At 41.1% G+C, this 12300-nt stretch overlaps 1 protein-coding gene across 2 annotated transcripts in view; it reads left to right on the top strand.

The window, feature by feature from the left end:
• CEP126 (centrosomal protein 126) overlaps nucleotides 1-12300 on the top strand; it is an 85981-nt gene that overhangs the window by 58988 nt on the left and 14693 nt on the right. For both annotated transcript variants that reach the window (XM_090267827.1, XM_090267826.1), the window contains exon 7: nucleotides 2919-3031. In XM_090267827.1, coding sequence (XP_090123953.1) covers nucleotides 2919-3031 — 113 coding nt within the window. The remainder of the gene's footprint in view (nucleotides 1-2918; nucleotides 3032-12300) is intronic.

Below are 12300 nucleotides of genomic sequence, written 5' to 3'. Positions count from 1 at the left end.
GCATCATATAAGGTTAAATATGTTTCACAAAGCTGTATATGCACCCTGGCTCACAATACAAAATATATTTCTTTCTGTAAGCGAGTCAATCAGAATAAACGTTACTAGTATGGAGGGTAAGAGCTAGAATCTTAGATTTTAGAGACTTAACTGCTTGAAACTAAATCCCAGATTTTGTCCTCGACTGGCTCTGTGACCTTAGGCAATTTATTTATCTTCTCTTGTACCTTAATTTATTTGAAACAATAGTGATGATAACAGTGCCTATAACTTTAGAACAGCCTAGGCAGTTATAAATGCTCAACAAATATTAGGTAGAATTACGTTATTACCGTATTTCTTGCTCTAAAATGTCAGATGTTCAGTTACTAGCCAAGTTTCTTAAAAGTTGAAAGCTTTTGTGTCTTGTTATATAGATTAGATTGACATTTAGTTATATATAGTTATAGTTTTATATGTATAGTTATATAATTATAATATAGAAAATATGTATATTAGCTATAATAACAAATTAGATTGAATATTCAAACTCATGTTGTCCTGTACATAATTTCAGAGCTAAAAATACTTCATTTTTATCTCCTACCTGAACTTTTATCCCAAAAGCACACACACACTCCCATAATACTTCCCAAGACATTTGTGTGCTTAACACGTATACCATATTCTGTGCCCCAGACCAGTTGAATTTTCTGCCTTTCAGCCCCTTAAAACTTCTTAACATCTTCATCATTGTTAGTTTGTGCCTTTGCACATAATGTTCTTTTTGACTCAAAAAGTCCTTTTACTTGGGAAACTAGTCCTGCTTTAAGACCAAAGTCAGGCATAACCTTCTCTGTGAAACCATTCTTGATTCTTACAAAGACACTCTGTCTTCTGTACTGTCACTTAATTCTGTTTATAGCTCGACAGTACAGTATTCCCTCACCGCGGGTATTGTGTTCTAGACCCCCGCGCAAAATAGGAACCTTACATTTATTCTACACTCTTAAACCTACGTAACTTTAACAACATACATATACAGTACCGCAAAATCCCATGATATAGTGAAAAATCCACAATAAATAACTAAATATAATAATTTTTAAAATATTATACTGTGGTTCACTTATCGCAGCCTCACTGTGTCACAGGATTTTTTAAAATATTATATTTAGTTATTTATCGCGGGTTTTTCGTTGTATCACAGGATTTTGCAGTACTGTATACGTATGTTGTTAAAGTTACGTAGGTTTAAGAGTGTAGAATATGTTTAAGAACATAAGTAGTGTTTATAAAAGTGTGGAAAATATTAATAAAGGTGTGGCAAAGGTTAATAAGTGACTGGGAATGGTTTATAAGTGTGTGGGAAGGGTTTATAAAGCCTTAAAATATATATAAATACTAAAATAAATGTAAGGTCCCTACTTCGTGGATTTTCACGTATCGCGGGGCAGGGGGGCGGGTCTAGAACGTAATACCCGCAATAAGTGAGGGAATACTGTACATACAATTTATGTGTATCCATTTTACTGTAATAAGCCACTTAAATCCTTCTAAATTAATGAACTCCAAAATTTTTTATTTTACCACTATTAATAAAAATTTTGAGCACACATGTATATGCCATACACATGTATTACTGTATTAATATATACTAAGCACCTTAACCAGAAAGAGAAATTTTTAAACACTGAGGTAAATACTAAGTACAGACTTTTTAAATTATTTTGAAATTTTGTGTTTTATAAATAATACACTTTAATTATAAAACAATTTTATTATATATAAAAATACTACTTCTATCATGCATTGTTAATAATTCTCTGAAAACTTAATTTCAAATATCTTATCAATTTTGATGACTTAATTTCATATACCATCATTAATTAATACCTCCAGACACAATATGCATTTAGGGTGAAGTTTATTATTATAGTTTTGGGGTAATTTTTGATTTGTGATCCTAACTTTGTTATAAATATAATTATACTGACATTATCACTATGTAGCAAAAAGTTGGTAGTGGGAATAAGAAATGTGTCAGCTATGCCTTTCTTATTCACCTGTGTATGCATTATTTCTATTATCTTTGATCTGTGATTTTGCAAAATATATTTTAATTAGTTATACACATAGAAAACTAATACAAGTATTCATATAGCCACCACTGACCTTAAATCATAAAACAATACCTATGTAATGGAAGTCCTACAAAAGTCTCTTTTAGGCTTTTTCTCATTTTGTAAGGACTCATTCAACTACTACAAAATATCCATAATCCACTTATTAGAGCACACATAAAATTTAGCACATTGAAGAAAGCAAAAATGCATTAATGAATGACACTACCAACCTCACACACTTCAGAATTTTTACTCTTCCTCCAAGATAACTTCATTTCAGTGTGCAATATACAACCTTTTATGTTGCATACTAACAAGGGTGCCAGTGTTAACCGTATACAATTTTCCCTTCTGCACTTGGAAATCTGGATGTGCCAAGGGCCAACTTAAATTATACAGAATTTTTGACAGCACGGATAGTCAGCGCCACAAACACCCCGAACCCCGCATATTCAAGGGTCAATTCTATTACCATAGTATAAAGTTTAATGATTAATTTTTAGATCATAAATATAAAGTAAGATTCTAATATGTTCTTCCTGCACAGCAGAGACTTATTTTGGTGTTGCACCATACTTTGGAGGTCACTGCTCTAAGCTGTAAACCCCTCAAAAGCAGAGATTTTGTTTAATTCATCATTATAAATGGGCCATGCATAATACATATTAAGAGTATAATATGTAAAACAATAAAAGTTTGCTGACTGAATGAAACAGTTTTCTGTGATGTTTGAAGGTAATTGAGAAGTTTGTGTTGGATATATACTACCTACTCAACTTGTATAAAGTTGACATTGTGCTGGCATTTTTTAAGATCCTATGGTTATGAGAAGAAAACCAATTGTTGAAAATAAAAAGAGAACTCTTCTAGAGCAGAAAAAGCAAAAGCCTGGATCTCTAGGACAAAAGTGCAGTGAGCAAATGAATGTAAGTACCTTGTTCTTAAAATTTTTCATTGAATGGTGGAAAATTACTTGGAAAACAGAATGTTCTTAAAGGATTGTGCTCTTGCTGTAAACTGTGTACCACAACACAAATATAAGTGTATACAAAGCTATTTTGAAGCAGCCTTGGAATCTATGCTAGGAGCTTGCTGTACTATAATTATTTGCTATATAGTCAACTCTAGAAAAAAAAACTGAGGTTATTCACAATAAGGTTATTTAAATATACATTGAGAAAGAAAAAGGAAAAGCAAATTACATCCATGGTTAGAGGAAGCAAGAATGCTAATCATAAAGACTAATATAGTTCCTTGTGTTTAAATATTCTATTTGGATCTGAGCTTCCTGGAAGACTTGGAAAAAAGGAAAATAAAATGTTATATAGGTCTCAGTGGATAGTAATAATGATTTTGGTTGAGGTATACTATTTAAAAGACATTTCCCATTGAGGACCTTGAAGTTCATAATGGACACAGCCATATTAACAGACAACAATGAATAGGGAGCTTCATATGGCTCTTTGAAATAGAAATCTTTAATAAAAGTCAAAAGTGTAATACTAGTAATTTTTAAATTAGTGGAAGTAATTCTGTGAGAGCTAAGTAACTGTGACCTAAATATGACATTTTCTGGGGCTCTAATTTGATCCGAGAATTGAATTTAAAATATTAAAAAGTCTAGATGGGTGAGTGAGTAGTATTTCACTTGGAATTTCTAGTGTGTATATCACTTCTGGTTTTTTTTTAAGTATATTTTATTGATTATATTGTTACAATAGTTCCAATTTTTTCCCCTTTGCTCCCCTCCACCCAGCACCCCCACTCCCCCAACTATCCACCCCCCCAAGTCTATGCCCATGGGTCGTACATACAAGCTCTTCTGCTCACCCTTTCATATATTATTCTTCTTCTTTTTAAAATAATTCATTAATTAATTATTTTAACAATAAAAAATAACAATCCCTCCCTCTCAGACTTAAGACCCTTTAAAATCTTATAAAGGACAATGGATGAAGGTCTCGAGCTCTTCTAGCTGCTTTAAGCTGGACATGGTTGTCGTCCTACCTACCCTTGGGTCCAGAAATCCCTAATAAGACTGGGGGTGTGGAGGGGAGGGTGGCCTTCCCACATGGGGAAGGATCGTGCAGACTCCAGGTCAGCTGGCTGTCCCCGGACAATGGCATGCTTGATTCAACAGGCTGGGATCCTTGTTGTATTCTGGAGGCAACAGATTTGGCAACAGGGTTAAAAGACATCATTCAATCTCTAACCACTAGATGACAAAAGACAGGTATTAATTTTTCAATGTCCCACATTAGGGAAAAGGAGGGCTTCTTTGGAGGAAGGTGTGCCAGGTACATCTCACCTGTCCAAAACCCTTTTGCCCATTATACTTAGTTTAGGCTGAGGGAAATATTTTAGGTTTTTCCCCCTCTCAGACCTCTGGGCTCTTTCTGTCCAAGCCATTAGGACAGAAAAGAGAAACCAGTTTTAAAGTGAAGCCCAAAGACCACCCCATTCTTCACCAACCCAGCCACTTAGTTGAGGCAAACCATTGAGTCTCAGGAGGCAGCAAAGCAGACAGGATTAAGTGAGGCCTATATGTACAAACAATCACTCAGGTAATGAGATGCTAGGCTTATGCCCTTTGAAAACAGAAAACACATGTTAATTTATGTAACATAACCCACATACAAGTCTAAATCTGTAGGACTGTCTTATTGGAAAGACATCCAGTTGCAAGGCACTTCACATTCTTCTTGCCTATAAATTAAACATCTTTGATAATACCACAGACATAGTTTAACTTTCAAATGAAAACAAATTTTAAATGAAAAGAAATTTTAAAGACGGTTAGCTGCACTACTTTATAGTTACCACTGAGCATTGTGATTTTTCTTGAATCACAATTTTTCTCCCTAAGATTACTCTCCTTGTCATTAAAGGGACTGCATTAAGTCCATTTTTAATTTATCCTGTTCATTTGCATAAACACAACAAGAGCAGAAAATGATCACTTATGATCTTTAGTTCTGCTTTGCTGGAGCTTACGCAAGGAACATTTAGGGTGACCTTCAGTCTGCCCTTCAGGGCACAGAAGCAGAACCACACACCTGGCATTCAGCCTTGCCTGTAAACACCTGTCTTTTCCAAGTCCTTCTGGTTTTCCATTGTGCCTTAAGGTCCCTTCTAGCCATCTTTCAGGAAAGCAACCTTCATTCCTTCCCTGGAAATATTGCCATGGACCGCGCATCCAACCAAGGTACCAGGCCTTTTATCTCATGGGCTTTTATTACCTTTGAAAGTCAATCCCAGTTCCTCAGGGCTTTTTGGTAACAAGCAGAGCCCAAGCATGTCTCCTTTAGGCATGACATTCCAGTCAAAGTCTTAGTAAAAAAAAAAAAATCTCTATTAACAACTGGTCATATTAGTTTTATGCAAAGAAACTTATGTCATTACTTACTTCTTTAGAATGCCAAACTCTAGAGGGATAAGATAGGGAGAAAAATATACAGTGTGAAGGAAACTCTTTGTCTTTCTAATATTCACTGAACTTGCATTTCCATTCTTTATATTTTCATTTTTCCCCCACTAAAAATATTTTTTTCCATTACACTTGTCCCCCTTTTTTCCCCCTCTTGCTTCCCTGCATCCTGCCCCCCCTTCTCCCACATTCAGTCCCCACCCAGTTGTCCATGTCCATGGGTCATTTATATATGTTCTTTGACTAGACCCTTCCCCTTCTTACCCCCTTCTCTCTCTCCCATCTCCCCCTTTGTTACTGTTAGTTTATTCCTTGTTTATATACCTCTGGTTCAGTTTTGCTCATTTGTTTGTGTTGTTCATTAGTTTCCTGTAATAGGTGATAGCATAAGGTATTTTTATTTTATTGCCTGGCTTATTTCGCTAAGCATAATTCTAATTCCATCCATGCTGTTGCAAATGGTAGAAGTTCCTTCTTTCTTTCAGTACTTATTCATTGTCATTTTCCCCCTTGGTACTCGTGTTCCTCTCTTTCTCTGTTTCTTCATCTTCTTAAAGCAGACCCTTTAGCATCTCTTGCAATGCTGGTTTGATGGAGATGTATTCTTTTAGCCTTCTTTTGTCTTGGAAACTCCTTATTTCACCTTCCATTTTGAATGAGAGTCTTACTGGGTAGGGTATTCTTGGTTGTAGGCCTTTGTTTTTCATTGCTTGGAATATTTTCTGCCATTCTCTTCTGGCTTGTAGTATTTCTGCTGAGAAATCTGATGATAGCCTTATTGGAGCTCCCTTGTATGTTATTGGTTGTTTCTCTCTTGCTGCTTTTAGGATTCTCCTTTTGTCTTTGAATGTTGCCATTTTAATTATGATGTGTCTTGAAGTGGGCCTGTTGGGGTTCATCTTCATTGGGACCCTTTGTGCTTCCTGGACTTGCGTGACTCTTTCTTTCCTCATGTTAGGGAAGTTTTCTGTCAATAGTTTTTCAAAGAGGTTTTCTATCCCTTGCTCTTCTTCTTCTCCTTCTGGAATTCCTATGATATGGATATTATTACGTTTCATGTTGTCCTGCAGCTGTCTTAGAGCCTCTTTAGTCTTGTTCAGTCTTTTTTTCATTTTGTTGCACTGTCTGGAAGTTTTTGTCTACATTGTCTTCCAGCTCGCTGATCCAATCTTCTGCTTCCTCTAGCCTGCTTTTAATTCCTTCTACTGTGTTCTTCAATTCAGAGATTGTATTCTTCATTTCCTCCTGGCTCTTATTGATAGCTTCTATGTCCTTTTTCATGCTGGTGTAATTCTCAGTAAGTTCCTTGTAGTTTTCCTGGAGTTCCTTGTAGTTTCTACTGAGCTCATTGAGCTTCTCCATAATCCATGTTTTGGATTCCATATCTGATAGTTTGCTCCCCTCTATTTCATTTAGCACTCTTTCTGGGGACTCTACCTTTCCTTTCGATGGGGGGTTATTTCTCTGTCTCCCCGTTTTTGTGACTCCTATTGTTTGTTGGTGCTTCTTAGAATGATCTGCACTTCCTGGATCTGCCCCTGGTGGCGTCAGATCCTGTACCAGTCTGGGCCTAGGCAGCCTGTTGGAGACTTCCAGGGATCTACTGCCTTTGTCTGTCTTCTTTAGTTGTTAATCTATTCCATCTGTGATTAGCCGTCAGGCTTAAGGACAGTAGGTGTGGCACCTTAATTCCTGTAGGCAGGACTTTTGCTTCCCCTCAGGCTGACGCCACTTGGAGGTGGGGGAATAGTCTGCCCGCAGCACTGGGGATGAGTCAGCACTGGGACCCAATCGGCTGCTCCCTCAGTTCTCCCCTCAATGCAACCACACCAAACCCTCCCCAAGCATCTCTAGTCTTCTCTGCCTTCCCTCTGCTTGAGCCCAGGGTAAGTGGGGGCCAAAATATTTTTGTATATGATCCGCTTAAGAGCTCTTTTTCTCCAGCTGCTTATCTCTAGCTAGCAAGAAACCCTGTGGCTTTTCGGTTTTCTCAGCTGGATACTATTTTACTTTCCACTCTGTTGCTGTAGGCTGGGAAACTCAGCTGGGGGTTTAGACCCTGCCCTTCTCAGGAGGAACCCCCAGCTTCTGGGCTGTTTCTCAGTCCCTTCAGCTGCCACCCGTGTGAGCCCAGCCAGCCCTTCCACGTCTCTGCACTCCCTACCAGTCATGTTGTGATGTAGTGGCCTTTTCTGTCTCTCTGTGGTTATAAGACTTCTCTCCAGCTAGTGTTCGGTTGGTTAGTCCAGATGATTTCTCCAAAATTAAGTTGTAAATCCAGACTAGTTCTGGGAGGAGGTTAGTGTAGCTTCCACTTACTCTTCCACCATCTTGTTTCTCCTTCACTTGTTTTTTTTTTTAATAGAACTGGCATGGTGTCTTATAAAAAATTTATATTCCAAGTTATAGGTTGAGGATCTATTATTTGTGTGTTGTAGAAACTATTGATTTTTATATGAACATGATTATTAATATTGAGAACAATCAACCATGATATACCTTATCAGCAAGACAAAAGTCATTTATTTATGTAAATTAAGTTGTTCTAGTACCAATATATTCTTACTGCTTAATACCAAACATAGTACTTATTATAAACATAATCTCCTCATTACCTTTTTTTAACTTCCATGCTGTTAACATCAAACATCTCAAAATCTATAAAGTGAATTAAATATTTATTTTTTGTTACTATATTTTATATTTAAAAGTAATATATACTTGTTATAATAAAAAAACAAACTAAATATTTTTATTTTTATTCTTTTTACGTAATTATGTACTATATTTTATTACTGTGTCTCTGGTATTTTTTTTCCTTTATTTTTTGGTTTTTCAATTACAGTTGTCCCATTTTTCCCCCATTGCTCTCCCCCACCCAGCCCACCCCTTCTCCCACAATGATATCCCTCCCCATTTTCCATGTACATGAGTCATTTATACACGTTCCTTGACTAGACCCTTCCCTTACTTATCCCCCTTCTCTCCCTCCCCACTCCTCCCTATTGACTACTGTTCTGCTCTTTGTCCTATTTAGTTCGTTTGTTTATGTTGTTCTTTAGTTTCCTGTATTAGGTGATATCATATGGTATTTTTCTTTCTTTGCCTGGCTTATTTCACTAAGCATAGTTCTCTCTAGTTCCATCCATGCTGTTGCAAATGGCAGTAGTTCCTTCTTTCTTTCTGCTACATAGTTTTCCATTGTGTAGATGTACCACAGTTTTTTTATCCACTCATCTACACATGGGCACTTAGGCTGTTTCCAGTACTTAGCTAGTGTAAACAGTGCTGCTATGAACATTGGGTGCATAAGTTCTTTTGAATTAGGGTTTTAGGATTTTTCGGGTATAATCCTAGCAGTGGAATCGCTGGTTCAAAAGGCAGTTCTATTTTTGTTTTTTGAGGAAATCCCATACTGTTTTCTATAGTGGCTGCACCAGTCTGCATTCCCACCAGCAGTGCAGTAGGGTTCCCGTTTCTCCACATCCTCTCCAGCACTTGTTTGTTGATTTGTTGATGATGGCCATTCTGACTGGTGTAAAGTGGTATCTCATTGTGGTTTTTATTTGCAACTCCCTGATGGCTAATGATGTTGAGCATTTTTTCATGTGTCTATGGACCTTCTGTATGTCCTCTTCAGAGAAGTGTTTGTTCAGGTCCTTTGCCCATTTTTTAATTGGGTTTTTGTTTTCTTGATGTTGAGTTGTATAAGCTCTTTATATATTTTGGAGATCAGTTCCCTGTCTGTGATATCATTGGCAAATATGTTTTCCCATATGGTTGGTTTCCTTTTCATCTTGCTGATGTTTTCTTTTGCTGAGAAGAAACTCTTTAGTTTGATGTGATCCCATTTATTTATTTTTTCCTTTATTTCTCTTGCCTTAGGAGATGTCGTCGGCAGCCGTCCGTCTCGAGAGACGATGGCGTAGCTTCTTGAGAGTCTATCTGCACCGCCGAGAATGGCTGTGCAGTCCGATTCGGGAGTGACAATCCCTGCTGCACTTGGTACAGGTGAAGGCAGATGGCCGTTGTTGCTGCTGTTGACGCTGCTTCCGCCTCGATCTTTTCTGGACCGCCTCCTCGTTGCGCGCAACCTCTGCCCGTGACGTACCTTGCCTGACCGCGAGCCTCCAGGCTAGGCGGTCGTCTGCTTGAACTTCCCATGTGTTGAGATTGATGGAGCATTGTGTCATGTCCTTTTTGCAGATGTCTTTGAACCGCAGTTTTGGGCGCCCTGTCATCCTCTGGCCATCTGCTAGCTCGCCGTAGAGGAGGTCTTTGGGGATACGGCCTGCATCCATTCTTTTGACATGGCCGAGCCACCTGAGGCGTCTCTCACTAAGAACTGCATGCAAACTGCTCATATTGGCTCACTTCAGCACCTCAGTGTTGGGGACCTTATCCTGCCAGGCGACATGCAGGACGCGTCGCAGGCACCTCATGTGGAAGCTGTTGAGTTTCCTTTCGTGCCTTGCGTAGGTGGTCCACGTCTCGCTGCCATAGAGGAGAGTGCTGAGTACGCAGGCTTGGTAGATGCGCAGTCTGGTTTTCTCAGTGAGGCTGGAATTGTTCCACGCTCGCCGGTTCAGTCTGGCCATAACTGTGGCTGCCCTGGCGATTCTCCGGTTGACCTCCAAGTCGACTGACAGAGAGCTCGAGATGGTGGACCCGAGGTAAGTGAAGTCGTTGACAACCTCCAGGGTGTATCCGTCGATGGTGATGCATGGGGGAGTCCCCGTGCCTTGAGCCATAACATTCGTCTTCGTCAGGCTGATGGCTAGTCCGAACTCCTTGCATGCGTGGGAAAGGCAAGTGACTAGCTGCTGGAGTCCCTCTTCGGAGTGTGATGTCAAAGCTGCGTCGTCGGCGAAGAGCATCTCACGGATGAGCACCTCTTTGACTTTGGTCTTGGCTCGTAGACGGGCCAGGTTGTAGAGCTTGCCATCGGATCTGGTGTGAATGAAGACACCCTCGCTGCAGTCCTTAAAGGCGTATTGGAGGAGCATGGAGAAGAAGATTCCGAACAGCGTAGGCGCGAGGACGCAGCCCTGCTTTACTCCGCTGCTGACTGGGAAGACCTCAGAGGTTGCGCCGTTGTAGGACACCATGCTGTGCATGTTGTCGTGAAAGGACATGACCACAGCAAGCAGATGTGGTGGACAGCCAATCTTCCGTAGCAAGCTGAAGAGTCCGCTTCGACTGACCAGATCAAACGCCTTCGTGAGGTCAATAAAGGCGAGGTAGAGTGGTTTATGCTGCTCGTGACACTTCTCCTGCAGCTGGCGTAGGGAGAAGATCATGTCCACTGTTGATCGGCCAGCTCTGAAGCCACACTGGGACTCTGGGTAGACGCGGGAAGCAAGGGTCTGCAGGCGGGCAAGAGCGACCCGGGCGAATACTTTGCCGACGACACTGAGGAGAGAGATGCCCCGGTAGTTGTAGCAGTCGCTGCGGTCTCCTTTGTTCTTGTACATGGTGATAATGTTGGCGTCTCTCATATCCTGGGGGATGTAACCCTCCTTCCAGCAGAGACAGAGTAGATGGTGGAGCGGCTGTAGCAGGACTGGTTTCCCGCTCTTTAGGATTTCTGGAGGGATTCCGTCGCTTCCTGGTGCTTTCCCGCAAGCAAGGCGGTCGATGGCTTTGCCGAGCTCTGCCGCAGTAGGTGGGGTGTCTAGCTCCTCCATGACTGGTAGGTCTGGGATGGCTTTAAGAGCAGTGTCTGTTACGGTGTTCTTCGTTGCGTACAGCTCGAGGTAGTGCTCGGTCCACCGCCGCATTTGCTGTTCCTGGTCAGTGATGACCTCACCTGTCTTGGACTTAAGGGGGGCGATCTTGGAGGGGATTGGGCCTGTTGCCTTCTTGATACCCTCATACATTCCTCGTGCGTTGCCTATATCGGCGGCTTCCTGAATGCTTCTGCACAGGTTTAGCCAATAGGTGTTGGCACAGTGGCGGGCGGTCTTCTGGACTTTGTTCCTGGCAGCCCGTAGAGCTTGAAGTGTACTGGGAGTGGGCGTGACCTTGTAAGCCAGTAGGGCCTTCCTCTTAGCCTCGATCAAGGGTTCCATTTCTTCCCAGTGAGCCTCGTACCAGTCAGCGTTCTTCCGCTCTTTCTTCCCGTAAGCAATAATGGCGGAGTTGTATATGGCGTCGCGGAGACGTGGCCAATTGGATTCGATAATGTCATCTGCCGCCACTCCCTCGCCGAGTGCATCTTCCATCTTGTTGATGAATTGCTGGGTATTAACTGGATTGCTGGCACAACTGGTGTTGATGCGTGGGCGACCCTTCATCTTGGAGTGGTGCAACCTCTTCGGCGTTATGCGCACCTTGCTTACCACGAGGGCATGGTCCGTGTCGCAGTCTGCACTGTGGTAGCTGCGGGTGAGGAGGGTGCTGCCAATATCCGTTCTTCTGGTGATGACGAGGTCAAGCTGGTGCCAATGGCGGGAGCGGGGGTGCCTCCATGACACCTGGTGGATCTCTTTGCACTTGAAGAATGTGTTTGTCACGCACAGGCCGTGGTGACACAAAAGCTCAAGCAGTCGCTGACCATTCTCATTGATCTTTCCTCTCCCAAAGTTTCCAAGGCAGGTGGGCCAGGCCATGTGGTCGGCTCCTACTCTTGCGTTGAAGTCTCCAAGGAGATAGAGAGCGTTACTTCTGGGAATCTTGGATAACGCTTCGTCCAGTGCATGGTAGAACTGTTCTTTCTCTTCGGTGGTGGCGCAGAGGGTTGGGGCATACGCGCTAAGAATGCTGACT

The sequence above is a fragment of the Furipterus horrens genome, unplaced genomic scaffold (genome assembly GCF_987537825.1).
Source record: "Furipterus horrens unplaced genomic scaffold, mFurHor1.1.pri manual_scaffold_2, whole genome shotgun sequence".
In the NCBI taxonomy this organism is placed as follows: Eukaryota; Metazoa; Chordata; class Mammalia; order Chiroptera; family Furipteridae; genus Furipterus; species Furipterus horrens.
The sequence above is the reverse complement of the archived record's forward strand: the minus strand, read 5'-3'. Positions and strand labels throughout refer to the sequence as shown.